General features: G+C 53.6%; 1 protein-coding gene across 13 annotated transcripts in view; it reads right to left on the bottom strand.

Annotated features, from left to right (window-relative positions):
• SH3PXD2A (SH3 and PX domains 2A) overlaps window positions 1–20,034 on the bottom strand; it is a 247,292-nt gene that overhangs the window by 47,677 nt on the left and 179,581 nt on the right. For all 13 annotated transcript variants that reach the window (XR_010935765.1, XR_010935767.1, XR_010935766.1 and 10 more), the window contains one exon: window positions 19,808–19,939. Coding sequence is in view for 6 of the 13 variants with exons in the window: in XM_067709493.1 (XP_067565594.1) it covers window positions 19,808–19,939 (132 nt within the window). In the remaining 7 variants the exon portion in view is untranslated. The remainder of the gene's footprint in view (window positions 1–19,807; window positions 19,940–20,034) is intronic.

Below are 20,034 nucleotides of genomic sequence, written 5' to 3'. Positions count from 1 at the left end.
CCCCAGATGGGGCTCTCAGGCCACCAGGGCCCCAGAACCTTCCCATGGCGCCTGAGGCCTGAATTCCAAGACCATTAGCACAGGCTGTTACGTCACAGTTTGGAAGGCTCTGTAGATCTGTGGCAAGAAGACAGCAAGAACTGGGCCGCTGCCACTCCTCCCCCAACCCTGCTCCAGCCTGCCCACCACACTGGACGAGCCCAGGAGTCCAGCGCTGGGTCTGGGCAGGCCAAGGTCATGAGCAAGGCACCCAGCAGAAGGCAGAGAGGGGGGACATGCGAAAACGATGGGTAGAGGAGAATCATGTCTTTAAGCAAGGGCTCTAGGGTGAGGTTGCCTGGGTTTAAATCCCAGCTCTGCTGCTTACTAGAGCCGCATGATTTTGAGCAATCGCCTCAATTTCTTCAACTGTAGAATGGACCTACAGTATGCCTACATCTCACTGTATTGGTGGATGAGTAAATCTATGAAAAGGGCTCAGAATAGTGCCTGGTTCCTGGCAAGGCGCACCAAAGAGCTATCACTAAAGTGTAAGTGCAAACCACAGCGAATTTTAAAGGAACCAAGACCTCAGTGCCTCTCAACGACTGGTGTCAGGGCTGGGCAGGGAGGCAGGTGGTCTTAGGTGTCTGGAGTTTCTAGGAGAGAAAGCCTCTTGGTGTCACTGTTACTTGGCCTTGACCTTAGAAGGTCTCTACTGAAGATCTGGTTCTGTGCTTGGCACAGGTTGGGGGCAGGGACAGGGCAACCCAGGCAGCCTCATGCCATAGACACAGTGATTGTTGATGCAACATTTGAGGAAACTGCAGACATCAGAGATGAAACTGAGTAGTCAGGGAAGAACTCTTAGAAGAGAGGAGACCTGAACTGAACCTCAGATTAAATCTGGAGGGAAGGAGGGAGGGGAGACGGCAATCTGGTGGGAGGAGCAGGATGGGCAGGTGATGGGAGTACATGCAGCCCTAACCATAATGTTCACCATGCTCCACGGTGGGGATTCTTCCAGATGACGGTGAGAGGGGCAATCACCTTCAATGTCACTGCCCTCCACCTACCGTGAACAGAAGGTAGCTCAGGAGGGTAGGATTGCAAAAAGGTATTTTCTGCCATGATTGTAAAGGATGCAAACGGTGGGCGAGACGTGGCTCTGCAGGGTGAGTGAGGCATTCAGATGGAGGGAGGGGCGGCAGCGAGAAAAACAGAGAAGGGAGGTGTGGACTTCTCAGAATCACGACAGGAAGGTTAAAGTCTCCCATGTGGATTCCTGAAAAGATGTTCAGGGCAACAAAAGGGTGTTTCCCCTGATGTTCCAGGCAAGAGGGAGAGTAAGAAAGAGGGAAGCTGGAAGAGACTGAGTGTGGGCGTTGACTGCGTGGCTCTATGGGGAAGGGGGCCTGTGGGGCACCTGTCCGAAGCTCGGCATTTCCCCTCCGGAGTCAGGGGCTCACACTGGAGGGCGCTGACCGGGAGGGTGGCGGGCAAACGGCCGCAAGGCGGAGATGGACGCGGCACGGACAGCTGCCCTCCGCGAGCTCGCATTAGCGGGTGTGAGAAAAGGCCAGAGAGCACTTGACCGAGAGCCTGCCAGGCCACCGCGAGCAACCCTGAAAGACGCGGAGGCGGGAGCGAGGCCAGAGGATGCAGAATGGGCCACAGCCCCAACTTTCCAAGCAGAAGGTAGATTCCAGAGTAGAGGTGACCTCAATATGGGTCCTGGTGAAGGGAAACCTGGGTTCCCTGTGGGGTGGTTGGAGAGCCTGGAATGCGGTTCTGAGCATGACCAAGGCAGCTCTGAGTAGAGACAACAGGAAGGAAGGGGGCCAGACCATGTGGGATTCTGGTTAGACATGAACTGCTGGCCCGGCGGGTCTGGGATGTGTCCCAGCTGAGCCACCTGGACCTTGGGGCTCTCATGATCCTGCTGGGGGCTGCAGGGCTGCAGCGATAGATTCGCAGCTGATGGCCGACCACAGAGGTCACATCCAAAGAGGGTGTGACAACTCGCTGGTTGCACCCACTGGGAACCTGTGCCGTTGGATGTTTTAATCAGACGCAGTACAAGGCCGGAAGCTGTGTTGGCCGCACCATCTCATTTAGTAAAGGCTGTGCCAAGATCAGAAGCCAAAAAAAAAAAAAAAAAAAGAAAGAAAGATCTGAACAGATGGTAATGACAGGTCAAATCCGTCAAGAGAAAAGGTGTAAACAGAGAGACAAAAGGACATGGCTCAGGACAGTGGTGTTATACTTCACCGTCTAAACTTTTTGGAGTCTATGGGGGCGTTATTCATAATTATGCCAAAATCCTAGGTGCCAACTGGGAGTGTCTCGAGCATTTGGGTCGCATGGGTCACCCTACTTGGCAGCAAGGATGAGAAAGTTCCTGGAGTTTGGGGGGTAGACTATAAGCCCGCGAAATCTTAGGCTGTGTTCGGAAGCACCCGGACTGGGTGACTTACCCAGGTGCTGGCTATAAAGGAGCGGTGCCAGGACGGTCACCCGCGTCTGGCTCCCAGTACAGCAGCCACGCGGCTCGGCTTAAAAACGACTCCAGCTGTTGCCACCTTCGCAGAAAGGGACCAACGCCTCCTGCTCTGTTAAGTTCCCTGAATTTCTATCTGACCAGTGAGCCGGGAAACCAGCCCCTCATCTGCTTCTCCTCCATTCTGTCAGTGCCCACAAAGCAGACCCAGGTCTCGGGAGAGTCATGGGCATGGCCTTTCCCCCTCTTGCCATGCTCCCCCAGGAAGGGGCTAACAGGTGATTTCTGCCCCTGTCTCTAGGTAGCCTCTCCCTCACCCTCTCCGAGCCCACAGAGCAGGGCGAGGCAGGGGCACCCTGGCTGACAGAGTTTTCTGGCACAAGATCTCACCCGAGGGCTCCGCCGGGAGAGTGCCTTTGGATCAGCATCTCTGAAACCTCAGATATTTCCACACCATGGATGACTTTTGCCATATCCTTGAACTACATATACTGTGGTTCACATAGTAAATATATGTTTAAAGCAATCTCCCTTTGTTTTTTAACTTCAAGAAAATAATTTGTTTAGGAAACTTCAGATTGCCATCATGAATAAACAATTAGGACCACCAGCCCCAACCATAAAATTACGGAGAACAAAGCAACAGAGTAAATTCGAGCTGTGCTGTGACCGAAGAGGCTACGTCTGTAGCCTGCTTCCTTTTTGTTACAGAGGCAGATTTATGAGAGAGCAGTCAGGGAGAGTCGACCATCAGGCGGAGATAAATCAGGCTTGGAAGAGAACTGAAACAGGACAGGACAAAGTTCTTTTTCACCGTGTGTTGCGGCAATATTAAATACTGCCTCTCTGTACCGTCTAAAAGCACGCTGTGTACCGCGGTGTTGCATGGGTGACGTTTTTAGCTAGAACACTACTTGGTCATTCAAAATGGCTGACAAAAGAGGATGAAGCATCCTCACTAGTGAGATGAGGATATTAAGGAGCATATACTTACCAGGGTTGTGCTGAGAAATCAGAAAGAAAAGAATGGGGGCCACCTGGCAATGTTTCTGGTGTCTTATATGAGTATATCCAGTCTGGAGAAAAGAGCTGAGGGAACCCTCCGTAGCTGTTACCAGTCATTTGAAATATAAGGGGTTATCCCTATCCTTTTAACTAGTTTACTCCAGTGCCTAAGACGTACACATGGATGAGTTTGTATACTTTCCCCCTTTTCTCTCTTTGCTAAAAATGGAGGCTTCTTGGTCCCAAAATTGAGGTGGTTTCAACTAAAAGCCTTAGACTGACAACAGTCCCCTCCCTTCTAGCTGAGTTCAGCCCCTCTTCAATTGGCGCAAAAATAAAACAGGGGCAATTTCAACTTTAAAGACCATGTCCATAAACGAGACAAACCCACTCCGCAATTTGTCTAGGGCATCCCTCCCTCCAGACCCTCCTTCTTTAATTTCTGGGGAATTTTAAATAGAGGTCTTGCAAAAACCTGCACCGCCTGACGTCAACAGCTCTCTGACAACGTGGATTCTTCCACGTGGTGTGGGGAGGAGCCACTGTGAATGCTGATGCTTTTCCAGGCTTCTTTCCCAGTTGGGATTTGGGAGCCACTGGTGTCACCCTAGGAGACTGTGGGAGAAGAATGGTACCCGGGAGTGTCCCGCCTGGGGTCCTGTAACTGTGTTTCCCAAACCTCAGGCATTATAAAGCAACAGGCATGCAATTAAACAGTCTGAGTGGCACCTATACTAGTGTTTTCTTTAACAAACAAACAAACACGCCCTCTATCTTGCTTTTTTGTGCACACCCAGCAGAGCTCAGAAGCCCCAAATATGTTGGTCTTTCTGATCCATCACTGTGCCGGGGGCCTCATCTTTCAAAACCATTACGTTTGCGAAGTTCCTGTGTCTCCCCATGAGCTGCCCTTCTGCTCTCGTGCCCTTATGTTCCCCTGACACCCTGACCTTAGGTTTGGGTTGGCTGTCACCCCAGCTAGACCAAGGGCTCTTTGAGGACAAAGGCCAAGTCTTGCTCATCTTGGCATCCTGTTGAGCTCCTGCCTGGCTCAGTGTTTGACAAAGAAGACTCAGTGAGCAGTTGTTGAACACGAAATGCAGTGACAGATGGGCACAAGGCTTCCTCCACCTCGCCTGGCTTCTCCATCCACACCACAGTCCCTCCTGCTTCCCTTGGCCTCAGTTATCTCTGAGTCCAGCCCCTGGGGTCAGCGCTGGGCATCTGCTCTACAGCTCCCATTCCTCTGGCCCCGGGGCCTTCTGCCTGGCTAGAGACTAGCAGAGCTCTTCAGCCCCTGGGCAGTGCTCCCTCCTCCGGTCCCCTAAATTGGGGAGGTACCTCTGGTTCGCAGCACCCTCAGCTCACCCGGAGGGATTTGCCCACAGGAACCTGAGACCGGGAGATTTCTGTTGCTTGTTGCCAAACTTGCCCAACATCACCCGGTAAGCTAATACTGCCACCCGTGAGCTCTCACAGTCTGCTCACCCACCTGACTGGGCCATTTTCATTTGGGCCTCTCCCCTCACAGGAATGGAAAAGCAAAGCTCAGGGAGGTCCCACAGGCCAAGCGCCAGGGACAAGCCCATGCCCTGGGTGAGGCTTCTGGAAGAATGCTGAGGGATTCTATGCGCTAGCGGCCCCTCCCCAAGCCCACTCAAAGCAGCCTCATGGGCCAGCTGCAGACCTCCACTGGGACTCTTGGAGCCACGGTGTCTCATACAGGAAACACGAAGCCCTCCTCCATGGTGGGTGCAACTCATGGAGGGACCTCCGGAAAGAGCAGCCCCAGAGCCCTGCTGCCTCCAAGCCCCAGAGGGTGGGTGGGGAAAAAGCTACACAGAAGAAACAGCTTCTCCCACCTGTGGTGCTTCTGCCCTAGGGAACCACAGAGGATTCACCAAGAGGCAGCAGAGTGTGCGGGGAAGAAGCTGGCAAACTACCTTAACTCTCTGGGCCTCAACTTCCCATAAAATGGAAGTCATGCTACCTATGCTTTATGGGGCAGGGGCGGTGATTACAGCACAGAGGCGTCTGGCTCACCGTGTGATATATAGGAGGGGCTTCAACAATCCCTTTCTTGCCTTTCCCAGGGTTTCTGCTATCAGTGGTATCCAGAAAGCAGCAAATGGGTTAAGCTGAGGCCGGAATACCCTGGGCCTGGGATGACCATCCTGGAGCCCAGCTGGGTTTGTATGATTTAGGAAGGTTCTCTCCCTGAGCTTCTCCTGCCTCTGGGCAACATCTTGTCTTCTTAGTTCCTAAGATGTGGTCTAATACAGCTCCTACCCCAGTCCAAGGAGAAAAGGTCACACCCCTGGTCCAGCTGCCCCAGAGACTGCCTGTGGCCAGGTGTCTCATTCTAGTCTCACCACAGTTACAGTGATTGGTCAGGCAGGAGTGACTGACACCCATGGACACCTATCAAGGAGCTCCTTCCACTTCTGCCCTGTTAATCTGTGGTGACCCTGCCCCCAACACTCAAAGGGGAAGGGTCTGCAGAGTCATCATCCCACCTTCTGGCACACCAGCAATCGCAGTCCCCTCATTCCCCATGAGACTGAAGGCTCCATGACACGGGGATCAAGCCGTCCTTGCTCATCCCTGTGCCTTGATGTCTGGCGCATAGCAGGAGATAAAAGTTGGGGAATGAATGAGTGCCTCACTTCTAGCCCCTGACTACACACTCACTTAATCGCATGGTTTGGTTTTCTCCCCTCTGAATGACAGCTAGCCTGTGATCAACACCACGCCAGGGTCAGCAGGAAGATCCTGGTACCTGATGGCAGAGAGAGAGGGTAGGAAGCTGGGAAGTCACTGACCTAGCCTGCCCTCCAGAACCCCATCTCCTGGCCTCCATGGGGTCATCCCACCACCTCAGGGCCCTTGGAGGAGAAACTCTGTTCTAGAAGTGGTTCTAAGGTGGGGAGGCCTGGGTGGAATAAGATAACAGATGTCTGGGGATCGAGGTGGGCCTTGAAGAGCTCCCCCCTTTAAATATGCCTTTGCAGTGACAGGCCCAACACACCGCAGCTGAGTCCCAGCCCTCAGCGATGGCAGGCTCTAACTTCACTTCCCAGGAAGTGAGCAGTATCGCCATCAGCTCCTGTTCCCCGATGCTGGCCTGCCCCTTAGCCTAGGATGTGGATGTCTCCAAACCCTCTCTCTGGCCTGCCCCTTAGCCTAGGATGTGGATGTCTCCATCCCCTCTCTCTGTCCTGCCCCTCAGCCTAGGATGTGGATGTCTCCATCCCCTCTCTCTGTCCTGCCCCTTAGCCTAGGATGTGGATGTCTCCATCCCCTCTCTCTGTCCTGGTCTCTGGATCAGAGTTCCTACCAAACCTGGCTCTGACACCATCTAGGCCCCTGAGGTGGGGGGACAGCCCCAAGGGGGCTAAGAGATCAGGGTATGGAGGGCAGGCTAGAATCCTCCTCCCAGCTGTCACATCAGCACCAACAAGACGCTCTGGCAAAAGCGGAGGCTTTCGAAGGAGGCCTTTTAGGTCCAAGGAGGCGAGTTTGTGTCAGCTGTGCAGTGAGGACTGGGACACAGGGCTGGCGTGGAAGCAGAAGAATGGGGTGGAGCACTCATCAGGGGGGCACTGCGGCAGGAGCCCTGGGCGCTCCATCCCCCTGTGCAGAGGTCAGCTTCCTCTCTGTCCTCCAAAGAACAGTCAGTTACAATCTGGCTCTGCTGGCGAGGAGGTCCAGGCATTCACCACCTCTGGTTTTGCTCCCATCACCAAGGCCAGGGGGAAGCATGCCCCTCACAGTGTCAATACTCCAGGAGCAGTCTTATATACACCCAAGTGTGAAGGAGTTGATCTGATGCTTGCTGAGGGGGTGCTGGTCGAGGCAAGGGGAAGGGGATAAGAAGCAGGCCTCCCAGGGCTGGGTTGGGGCTAGGAGGGGTGAGAGTCCCATTATTTTGTTATCTTCACGGGCTGGTCAGGGTCTGCTCCAATATGCTAAGCCATTTTCATTATATCCCCACCCCGCTGTGCTAAGTACATGGCAGACGTGCAGAAAATGCCAGCTTAAATATGCAGAAGGGTCAAGACGCTTGGTTGGCGGGCAAGACGGAGGTGAGGATGCCCCAGGTAGGCAAAAAAGACTCAGGGAAAATGGGCTTCTCCAGTTCACTTCAAGGAGGAACAGCAAACGGGCCGGGCAAACCCCTGCCCCCAAATGAGTGGATGTTGGTGGAACTCTCCTATGCTGGGCCTTTCGGGACCCTGTGCTGGCTTGAATTTTGGCCTTTCTTTAAGTCCCAGAGTGATTGCTTTCACAGACCTTGTTTAACTTGAGAAGGACGGGGGAGGAGGGGCAAGGAAAACTGCATTCTTCCCCATCAAAGCCAAGAGTCCAAAGTAATACTTCTGGTTGTAACTGATCCTGGCCTGTTTGTGATTACGGCCCCTTGCTCGCTTTCTGGCAGAACAGCCCTGGAACCCCACAGCACGGCTGACGGGGAGAGACACCCCTCGCTCACTTGAATAATCTTGTCCTCGTCTGACATGGCCAAAAAACATCTGTCAGCCTATCTGCTTTCAGCAGTTCTCCAGGGCAACTCTTCAAAACATCACTTTATTTTAAAAGGAGGGAAACAAAAGCCACCCCCAACCCCTACCATAAAATTCCACAACACTAATCATATTCCTTCTGTTACCAGCACCATCCTGGAAAACACAGCAGCACCAGCTGTCCCATTGGCTGATGCAAATGGCAGGAGAGAGGGAGGCTCAGGATTGGACAATCGTCCTTTTGCCTATGCCCTCCCTTCTATTAGTGGAGTGTGCGCGCGCGCACGCACGCGCACACACACACGCGCACACGCGCGCGCGCACACACACACACACACACACACACCTTTTGCTGTCATAGCACAGAAGGGGCTTAGCAAAGCTCAAGACTATTTCTCAGCTGTTCTCTCCCTGGAAATTTAATCTGCGGAGCATCTGGCCTCACAAAGCCCATTCCAAAGGTGTCCAGGAGCCCACAGGCCCTGTGATCATTACAAACCTAGGGATGTTTGTAGCCAGTGACCCATTTGGCTGCTCGGAGAGCTGGCTGAAAGTCGTCAGCATGGTCAGATTCCCCTTGTCTGCTCCCTCTAAGCTGAAACTGGCTTTTTCTTGGAGCCCCAGGGGTTACAGGGGATCTTAGGGGTTCTGGAACTATGGAGATGAAAGGTCTGATTCTTGCCTGGCTTGATAAAAGCATGATGGTCAGGGGAATGGCAGAGCCTGGTATCTGGAAAGCAGCCGTGGCCACTGTCTTCACTCCTAACCACACCTCCCTTCTACAGGTGAGGGAAGCTGATGCTCAGGAGGGAAAGAGACCTGTCTGAGATCAAGCCACCACTGGTTAGTGGGTGGCTGAGCTTGGAACCTAGATTGACCGAGATCCTCTCATGCAAAGCTTGTCATTCCTCCCACGAGGGCACACGGCCACTCTGCCCATTCAGATGACACCCCGAGCACGGTGCCAAGTGGCAATCCATTGACCCAATGCCCTAAGCAAGAAGTAGGTGGCTGGAACTGGCAGAAAGCCCCCCAGGGCACAAGGCGGTCGCTTGGCCAGGCTGCGAAGAAGCCTACAGCCAACACTGCAGGCACTGGGGCCGGGCCGAGATCCCAGGCCTTGCTGCGGGTGCATGCTGATGGCAGCGGCTCAGAATTCTGCCTCAGTCTAAAGACGGAGAGCACACTGAGCGGAGAGGAGGCTGGGGCTCTGTGAGGGCACCCGTGAGAAGTACAGAAAACAAACGAGAAAAGACAGAGCGTCCAGAAACACCAGGCCTGGAGGCCTGGCCAACCTCCACAGTGACCCCACCGCCTGCCTCGGGGGGAGGGAGGAATGTAAGAGGCGGGGAAGGCAGTGCTTTGGACTGGTGGGGGGACAGCTAGCCAGTGGGATAGCCCCACTTAAGCCCCGAGAAGTGGCGTTGCTGAAAGGGGGAGTCTGCATTCAAGTTGGGGTGTCTGAAAATGACCTCACTGTGGGGGAAGGCACCTTGTCTGAAAAATAAGCCTGTTTGAGTGCAGGGAGCTGGGGAGGACACACAGGGAGCCGCTCTCTCTTGGGGCTGCCTCTGCTCTCTGCGTCCAGGCTCCAGCTGTAGCAGCAGCTGAGCGGCCCAAGGTGGGGAGCTGAAGAGCCAGTTCACCTCCTCCCTTCAACTGGGGGACAGGCTGGGCCTCAGTCAGTCAGGAGAGATGGGGTGCACCCAGCCCTGGGCGGGCAGCGCGACCTCAAAGGAGATACCAGCATGCCTCGGAGATGGCACCTCTGCACCAATGGTCCCCAGCCATGTGGCAGCCCTGCCACAAACTCTGTGGGACACTGGGCAAGTGACTTCAGGCCTCCATTCCTCCTCTATCAAAGGGCGGTTCGGGCAGATGGTCCGAAATGTCTCCTGCAGCTTGTCTCCTGCCCCTGACGTTTGAGGCGCTCAAGGCACCCCTCCGGCCTGTTTATCGCTAAGGGAACGTCTCCTCCCGGGCAGCCCCGGCACCCGGCTGGATCCCCCTCATCTGTGCCACGCCACACCTTTGCACATGTCATTCACTTAGCTTGGAGCACTTCAGATCCTTGTTCAAGGCCTACTTTCTCCAGAAGACTTCCCTGACCACCCAAGCCAGCCACCGCCCCATCTCTGAACTTGACAGTATTCATGAAAGCCCAAGGCACCAGGAGCCGACTGTGCCTTCTAGTCCCGCCCTCCCGCCCCCTCAGTAATACCATCTGGCCCCAGCAGCACTGTGCTCTCTGCCTTGCGCATGGTAGGTGCGCTGTGAATGTGATGGACTCGCTGCATCTGGGCCTTTACCCTGCAGGTAAGAGAGAGCCCTAGAATATCGTCACCTCCAGCAATGGGAAGATAGGGGCGATTACTTCAATGGAGCTCTTCATTGGGTCCTGTGGGGTTTGGGGCGGCGCCAGGACAGGCCTTATTTATTTGGACAAAGGGGAAGGCGTCCTGACCGGCAGGACCCAGGCACAGCCCAGGCTCTGCTCTCACACCCTCAGTCCTGGTGAGCGGATCTCTGGTGAGATCCCAAGTGCCCTGGACCCATCCACCCATCCAGTCCAGCCCTGCCCCGTGGACCTGGCTGAGCCATACACTGGAACAGTCACAACTCTTCTGCAGGAAACTGAGCTAGCGAGCTCCCCTTCCCTTTCATATTCCGTCTGCCCTACCCCTTGGCCTTGCTCCTACCCCAGCTGGGGCTTCAGCGGGACTGACCTCTGCTCTCCTGCTCTCTGTGGCCTGGAGAATTCACACAGCAGAGCGCTCTGGGGTTTGGCTTTTCAAAGAAGTAAAATCCACAAGGAAGAGAAATGCAAACACTGATTGCATTACAGATTTCCAAACACTGTACAAACAGCACTGGATAAATAGTGTGGAAGCCCATGCCCCACCTCCCAGCTGTGCAACCTCTGGGCAGGTCACTTAACCACTCTGGGTTTCAATTTCTGCCTGGAAAGGAGAGAATGCCAAGATCTGCCGTTCCTCTTACCGAGATGTTGTATAAACCACATGGTTTTATATCTTGTAAAACAAGCTATTCTGATTCAGAAACAGGTCACCTTGAAAAATGTCCCAAATCCCTACTAGCTGGCATAAGCAGCCACTTACTCCCCCGGTGGCTTCGATCTCCCCAATAATTCCCCGAGCACGAGAGTCCAGAGAACAGACACGCAGGCTTCAGGCCACTGGGCTTAGAACATCCCTTAAAACACAAGGTTCTGGGACACAGTGATCCAAGGGTGGCCAGTGGCAATGCCAATGGGACAGATACAACAGGAGAGAGGGCTCTGCTATCACAGCACACCAGGCTCAGAAACCCACTCATGGTTCACTCACTTTGTGGCCAGTCGCTGGCTAACTCCTTCTCTGAGTCTGGCTTTCCATCACCTCCCATGGTGCCTGGGCCACTTCCCCACAATCCAGTCCAATGAAAGCTTACACAGGCAGATGCATTTTAGCATGAGGCTGAGAGCTCCCTGACGGGAGGGAATGTAGAGCTGGGGCTGAGACAAGTAAATGAAATAACAACCCGTCCCCGCCCCCCCGCAATAATTCCATACAGCATATTCCAAACATAGATAGAAATGAAGTTCGGCGTTACATGAGCCAGAAGCTTCCCTCCACTTCTTGGGATTCAACAGCTCAGCTCCCAGGATGGAGACCCCAGTGAACACCAGGCTTCACGACTGAGTCACCCTGGCTGTTCCCCCACAATGAGGCCAGGGAGTCCAGGTCAGCCCCCGGGAACCCAGAGGATGAGGTTACGGAATCTGAAAAGATGCTGATAGAGATGAGGACTGTCACCCGGGGCAAACCCCATATCCAGCAGAGCAACTACTGAAAACCCAACTGCTGAGGGGTGTAATATCACACAGCTGCGGGATGATCTGGGGAAAGAACAAGGGGTAGCAATTTTTCAACCCAAAGTCTCCTTGGTCCTGACAAATTATAACCCAGAAAGTGCTACAGTCCCAGGGTGAAATCTGTTATGTAAGAGTGCAGGAAATGTGCGGACAGATACTTTCCCTGCACTTCAGCAGGTCTGTCACCTCTCCTGGGGACAAAGCGTGTGTGTGTGTGTGTTGGCGGCAGGTGGAGGGTCTCCGGTGTTGCCCATTCCCGGGGCACCTGGTCCAGGATATGTCTGGGGAGGGGAGTGGAGTCACCAGTTCGCTACACTATAAGACTCCCACCTGGTGTGCGGTGGTCATTACCCCTAGAACAGCACGCCCTGGCCTGGTACCACGTGGCCTCTCCTACTTCTCTGTCCGTACCACCTCTCCCCCAGAGTAACTAGCGCCTGGCTCTTCCTCTATTCACCAAGCTCCAAGCATTCTCAGCTCCACTGGCGCCTCTTCAGAGAGGCCTTTCCCGGCCACACTCTATCACCTCCTTCCTCTGCTTAATCTCTGTCATGTGCCCGTTTATCTCCTGCATTGCACTTTTCAAAATCTAGACTTATCTTCCTTGTTTACATATGGCTGTTTCTCTACCACATGTGAGCCCCATAAGTGTAGGACTTTGTTGGCTTCTGTCACCTCTGGGCACCAGCCTGGCACTTAGTCAAGTAATATGGACTTAGTGATGACTGATCACCTGAAGACTGGCCTTGCTGGGCTCTGGGCAGTGTGTGGTTCAACTGGTCCCCTGGTGTTCAAACCCAGAAAAGCAGCATTTGAGATGCTTGTGAAAGGACTCAGTGCAATCTTGCTTGCCCCCCTCCCCCAAAAAAGGGGAGGCAGCCACGTATCGCTCCAGGGCTGAGGCTGGGATGAGCTGGTGTCATTGTGGTACTTCAGCTGCATGGATTTCCAAGGTCACCATGGAACCACACCTTTTGTGCAGAAATGTCTATTCAAGGAAAGGCCGTGGGACACGATAGGTCCATACAGCCAATGTGAGGTCAATGTGACCAGCCACTCCATCGCCCCACCTGAACAGGTGGAGGTGAGACAGAGGGAGCGCCTGGGGACCCGCTGCCCCACCCGGCCGCCTGGCAGCTGGCTCCAGGCAGGTGGCTGGCAGCACTCAGTGCTGACAAGCCCTTGGATGTCTTCCTGACAACTGTCCGTGCAGATCTAGCTCAAGGGAAGAGCTATGGCCAGTCCCGGACACATCTTCCCCTGACATCTTCCTCCCCACAGTCAGGATCACTTGCTTCTAATACTACTATTCTCAGATCCCTCTCCTGCTCACCTATTTTCCGTGGCCCCATTCTTCCTCTCCATCCACTGCTGCCCAACTTCCGCCTTCTTCACCAGGACACACCTCCTGAGGCAACCAACCACACACCTGCCTTCCTGTCTTAGGGCCTCAGTGGGCCCAGCCTTCCACCTGGCACTCCACTCACATGGAACTGGAACTCCTTCCCCTCTCTCCTATCTAATCCCCCTCTCTCCAAGGCCGAGCTCAATGTCTCCAACTCCTCCAGGCAGCCTTTCCCGACTATGCTAGTCCCCTTGCCCCCAGCACTTCAGTTTTGTGCCATGCAACAGAGCCACTGAGTGACAGCCAGCATGAGGGTATCACAGGTGGGCCTCTCCTCTTCCCGGCCTTGCATGGAGCTCCTGATCCCATGAGGTCTACTCCTGGGTCGCCAAGGGGAATTGGACTCCAACTCTTCTCCCTGTCACGGGCTGGGCCAAGGAGAGCTGCCAAGCAAAGGCTCCAGGGGGGCGACTCTGGTCCCCAGCATGGTGTCCTGCTGTCATTACCCTGTAGTAAGCTCCCTCCATGCCCTACCCACCTCACTAAACCATCAGGGCTGAGAGAATCTTCAGACACCATGAAATGGGGAAACTGAGGACACAAGAGGGCATCTAACCAGAGGTGAGTTCCAAAGTCAGTTTGTGGTAGAGCTGCCCCAGTCCAGCGGTCTTACTAGCAACTATCACAAACTGAGCATTGAATTCCTCTTGAAGCAGCATATATTGATAATAACCCTACAGCGGTGGGTACAGTTATCTCCTTTTTGCAGGTAAGGAAACTGATGCCTAGAGGATTCAAGTAACTTCCCAGGGTCACCACTAGTAAGTGCCAAATCAATATGAAAACCAGGCTTACCTACGTTGAACCCATATCTTTAATTGCTAGGCTGTCGGGCAATCTCACTCTCAAAACCATCTCCAGCCCAGGCGACTAAAGCTGGGCTGAGGGGCCCAAGGCTGGATTTGGACGCTCGCTTCCGTAGATTTATACTCGATGGCCCCTTCCCTTCCAGGCAGCTTCATGAAGTGGGCAACAACCGCACACCAGAGACAGTCTTGGACCAGAACGGACTTTGGAATTGCTGATTAGCCTGACACAGCAGGACCATACATGTGCTGTACTTAGAGAGAGAAGGGTGTCAGATCAAGGCTTTCTGTCAGTTGGGACAGGACCTCGTGGGGACCAGTCACCACATCTAAATGGGGCTGGCTCACTGGAACCAAACACTTAAAAAGCTGTTACAGAGTTAAGAGAGTTAGGTCACTTATCTGTAATGCAGACTGCAACAAACCTGCCCTTCTAGAAAGAGCCTATCCTCACTTTATTGGGACATGTCTTTTCAAGAGCAGATTGGCAATCTGAATGACCAATCAGCAGGTTCCTTAGTAAGCACAGAATCTAAGTAAAAGACACAGAAGATATATAGGAGAAGTCCATTTAAGACAGCAGAAAATCTGCAGAGCTATCCCAGTCTCACAGTACAGTCCACCCACTAAGTACCCAGCATGCTCACATTAATTAAGTTTAAACTCCATAAAGGCAGGAATCGTATGGGTATGCACCCAATCGGCATAGAGCCTGGGACAAAAGAGGTATTCAAGACTTGAGAAATAAATGAAAGAATGAATAAACGATGAGTATATACAGTGTATTTCTCACTTACAAAAAGTCCGTGTAGAACCAGTTATAACAACGTTCATGAAGAAATACCTAAGTAACAGAATAGATACATCTTCAGTGTTAAGAAGATTCCAACTCACAAAATACATGGCTGAAGAATGCATCGTCTTTGACAACACAAAATAATCATTATGACACACAAGCCTGAGGGGAAAGCTCATTAGTCTGTCTTCTTGATAAAGATATTCCTCAAATAATGAATAGTTACATTTCATTGAAGGAAAAAACAAAGCCCATGTAGGAAGCATCACTGTTCTCTTAGACTCATGAGGAAATGGATTCCTGCTTATATCACACAGTTAGGGTAGCATTAGATCTAAATCTAATAGACTCCTGATTCTTTGTTCTCTTTACTACGCACAGCTGCTAAATAAGTAAAGTAGATGCAGCCCACATGTTCTGGGGTTGTTTACCCCCCATTACCTCCTCTCGTTAAAACCTGTGCTCCAGCAGCCACTGCTGAATAGGTTGGCAAGGTAGCCATGTTTATACCCCATGACCCTTCCCCCAGACACAGCTGATTGGCCCAGGGTTGGACACCTGATCTAAGGTCTGCCCATCCATTGGCTGGCCAGAAACTAATCAGATTCAAACTTCAAATTTTGAACTCAGAGAACCAGAGACCATTGTCAGCTGGTGGCAGTTATCTCAATAAACCAACAGCAGGTGAACAGGCCACTGTTACAAGTGAACAGCAAGACAAGGAAGGTTGGTCTGCAGTTAGGAGAAGATGACAGCTGGACTTTAAATCCACATGGTACCCAAGAAGAGTAGCTGCTTTGTCTCGTGCCAGCTTTCTGGTTCCCAGTCCTTGTGCAGCTGGGATGTACTTCCCACCCTTGGGATTCTGGTGAGATTTTCCCGAATCCTTTCAGTAGATTCTTGAGCAAGTCTAAGTGGGCATCTGTCCTCTGCTCACAACTCAACTGGGACTAAAGCACTGACTTTGGAGGGGACTGAAGATTCTCAGACTCCCCAAGGCTTAGTTTTCTCACCGGTACAATTTCTCACCTGGATGGACCAGGAGCTCAAAACTTCTTGCCAACACAATGCTTTTACCTTAGTCGAATAGCTATGTGCCTCCAAGGAAGTATAAGATCTCCCAGGGTGATCACACTAGTGCCAGGAAAGACGCACAGACTCAGAGAAGGAAAGCTGGAGCAGGAAAAGAATGAGCATCTGCTGACTCATATCCCCACATCCTCCCCTGGCTCCTAACCCTGAGAGAAGGAAACCATCCTGGAAAGTTGGAAGCAGCTTTGCTTAACACAGAAATCAGAGCAACTGGGACCCTGCCATCACCATTCTGCCAGAAGTTAGACCAGATTTTGCCTCCTGGAAGGTAAAGCCAATGTGGTCTTTGAGGTCTAAGAATGTCCTACAAAGGTGCTATCTCAGGCATTGTTGCTTATGTCAGGGTGGAGGGGTTTTCAAGGACAAGACAAAAATGGTTGGCAAAGCTAACAAAGTTGCTAATCTTTCTGCTAGATTTGTCCTTGATCAATGAAGGAAAAGAGTCCTTTTCTTGCTGGGCCCCAGGCCCACTGTTTGATCAAAAATGCTTTCCCTGAAGCCACTCAGGTCCCAACACTGTGGGTGTCTTTGACTTCTACCCATTTACATTCCCTAGAATAGGCTTGTCCTTGGTGTTGGGTATACACCACCCTCAGGTAGCCCATGTCTGTCCCTGACCCACAGCATCACCAGCTCAGTGATGATCCCTGCCAGGATCAGCCCATTCTCACCCCTCCCCACACTTCCTCCGTATAAGGGAGAGATCTCAGCTGTTGGGACTTTAGGGAAATGACTTAACCTCTTAGCCTGTTACTTCAGCCACAAAATGATTAGAGTGCTTTCTACCACAAGGGGTCATTCCATGATGCCAGTAAGATGACGCATGTGAAGTGCATGGCCTAGACCTGGTGTTTACTGTTTACTGATGCTGAATTGCCTTTCATCAGACACATCTCTCTTTAGACCAATGAGATTACAGAGCATTGGCACAAGCACACTTCCAAATCCCTCAGGGGCTGTGGTCCCTGCCAGAGGGCTCTGATGAGCAAGCAGAACCAGAGATGGCTGGGTCCCTCTTTGAACATTCTACGCGAGGGACTTTCAGCCAAGTGAGAAGGGGACACAGGCAGAGTCCTGGCTCCCAGCAGGCAAGGCAAGGCCCCAGGGGGCAGGGTGGTGCTAACTGGGGCTACTGCCCCAACAATTTAAGTGGAAATGCCTCAACACGCCCACCAAGTCCTAAGGTCAAAGGCATCACAATTGGGTCTTTGTTCCAGAGTTCAAAAGCCTCACTCACCACTCCTTCCAAAGCCAGCTTGCAGGATGCCCAACACACCTCCCCTCCCCCTGCCGTCAGCCATCCAGCTTCCTTGAACTGGGAAACCACCCTCCCAAGGATCTGCAGTTGGCCCTCTTCCTTGCTCCCCTCCACCCACTTAGTTTCTCTGGTTACGCTGGTTGTACACTCTAGGAGGCCTCCTTGTTTCTGACAGCAACAGACGGTGTGGGTTTGCACCATGGACACAGCACTCCAAGGTCCCCGTGTACATATCTGCTGCTGAGCAGCTGTTTCCATCAAGGGGAGAGACACAAAGCCCAGAGAATTGGGAAGGCCACATTCAGGGTTCTGTCTACCCAACACCCAGGGCCCTAAGGAGTCTCCCAGCCTCGGAGCCCAGATCTGGGAGGGGGCTTGGGGAGGTCATCTACTCCAGGCCCTGTTTCCAAGCAGCCACAAGACTGTCTCCATTTTACAGAAGGGAGAGTTGAGGCCCAGAGGGAGCAAGGGGCTTGAAGTCACCCAGCCGGTACATGGTAGTGGGCAGAATCCTGCTTCTAGAGACGGCAGCTCCCTCAGAGGATCAGTGTACCAGACTGGGCTTCTCTGGGGATTCAGGCTGCCTGAGCCCCCTCAAACAGCCATCGGGGACTCCTCAGGAGAAGGAGGTGCCTAATACTTTGCAGCCTGCCACAAAAGCCCCACTTCGTCAAGGCTCTCCCTCCTCCACTCCTAGGCAGGGTCCTGGATGTGGGGTGGGAGGCAAAGGGAAGCAGGGAGTCTGATAACAGGCTGACTGCCTTTTGTGTGGGGTCTCCTCTTCAGCCATCCTGGCCAGTGGCTGGTACCCAGAGACATGGGGGCTCACTCCTCCTGCTGCTTTAGGGCTATACAGCTGTGCTGGTGACACAAGGCAGAGGGTCCCTAAGCCAGACGTCTACTTTTGAGCAGCCCTGACCTTATATGGAAAAGCCGACACGCCTTCCTTTGGAGCAAGCCCCAAAACAAACATCTCTCTCTCTCCTCAGTGGGTGTCTCCAATCCCGCCATTAGAGAGCCCTTCCTCTGGGTCTTGAGGTGCTTAGGGTTCCTAGGGCCAGGCCCCTCTGACAATGCAGCTTGGGCGGGGGCAGGGAGGTGGGGCTGGTACTGTGACAAAGGCTGAAAGCCAAGCGGTGCAGGAAGGAGACCAGTGTGGGCACCTGGGGTGAGTAGCCCAGGCCTTTATGCTCGTGACAGCCACTGCCAACCAGGCACAAGGGCAGAGCCTGCCACCTCTGAGGGGAACAAGCTTTGAAGACTCCAGACCCAAGAGGGCCATAAGTCAGGTCTTTGTTGGCATCACGGCCCTGTTCTCAGAGAGCACAGCTCTTGAGACTCCTGCAACAGGAACCTAATCTCACCTCCCCCAGGAGGCCCACTGGGATTTCCTCAGTATCTCTACAGCTACTTGCTGCCCACAGGCATAGGAATCAGGGGCCCAAGAACTGTTCTGTTCTGTTTTTGACTTCAGGTGACTCACTTCCCCTCAATTTTTCTGTGCCTCAGTTATTCTATCTATAGAATGGGCACAGACAGCCTTTGATCTGTCATCCTGTCAGAGCTTAAAATACTGGAGAGGAATAGAGTGGAACAGGAAAAGAAGAACAGGCCCCTCCCCTCTGGGAGTGTCCTCCAAACACAGCTCAGAGAGGCTCCAACGCGCCTGCATGCACGGGGGCCTTCCCCCACAGCAAACCGAAACCAAAACAGAACACCCCAGGAACCAGTTCAAGCGCCAGCAGGTCATAAGCAAACTGATGATGGATATCCTGGGCCAGAGTTCATCCCTGGCTCTGCAGGGGTCACACACGCCTGCACCTCAGACCGACGGACTCAGGCCCTCCTCTCTCCACCCGAGAGACCCCTGCTGCCAAGGGCACTGAGGCCTACACGGTGAGAACCTTGGAACTGGCAGGCCCCTGGACAGCCAAGACAAAGCCTCAGTTCCCAATGACAGGGCGGCTGCTGCAGGACCCTCCCTGGCCCCAGGACCTGATTTCATCCCCCTGTCTGGGCCCTCTTCCCAGGGCCTGGCGGCCTTCAGCTCAGCAGGGGGCAGTCAGCTCACCGCCCAGACACTAGCCAACCTCCACAGGCCTGACCTTTCCTCAGACAACCCGCCTGAGGACCCGGGACCCCTACAGTGACGTCATGGCCTGCCTTCCCCACCAACCAGCCGGGTCCTCCCACCCCGGCCTTGTCCCCAATTTGGAACATGGCCCCAAGGGGGAAGCTGCTGTAGGATGCCCCTGAGCTGGGAGCAACCTCCCCCGGGCCTCAGAGGGCACAGGGACCCTGAACATGGGCTGGACATTCGTGCCCATGCTGCCACCCTGGCCTTGCATTAACACAAGCCAGTTAATTACCCCGAGTGGTGGAGACATTCTTCCACCATCAGGCAAACTGCTGGCCTGCAGCCCAAACCAACAGGGGAAACTTCAGCCTCCTCGGCCCTCTCCCCGCCAGATGGAAATAACGTATAGCTGCGGAGGTGGGGGAGGAGGAGGGGAACAAAAACCAGCCGGGCTCCTCGCCCGAGTGGCCGGCCAGACAGCTGGGCACTCACCGCTCTCGTTCTTCTCGATGACATCCACCACCTCCCCGGCCTGGAGGCTCAGCTCCGAGTTCTCCTGCTTCTTATAGTTGGACACCACCACGTACTGTTCCAGGATCATGGGCTCGGCGTGGGTGTCGGCACCTGGCGAGGGCAGAAAGCATGCGGTGAGCCAGCGGCCAGCCATGGCCCCGCGGCCGGGGCGCCCCCTGTCCATCGGCCTCGGGGGAGGCTGCTCG

Source organism: Pseudorca crassidens, chromosome 16 (assembly GCF_039906515.1).
Source record: "Pseudorca crassidens isolate mPseCra1 chromosome 16, mPseCra1.hap1, whole genome shotgun sequence".
Lineage (NCBI taxonomy): Eukaryota > Metazoa > Chordata > Mammalia > Artiodactyla > Delphinidae > Pseudorca > Pseudorca crassidens.
Note: the sequence above shows the minus strand (reverse complement) of the source record. Positions and strands in the feature narration are given on the sequence as shown.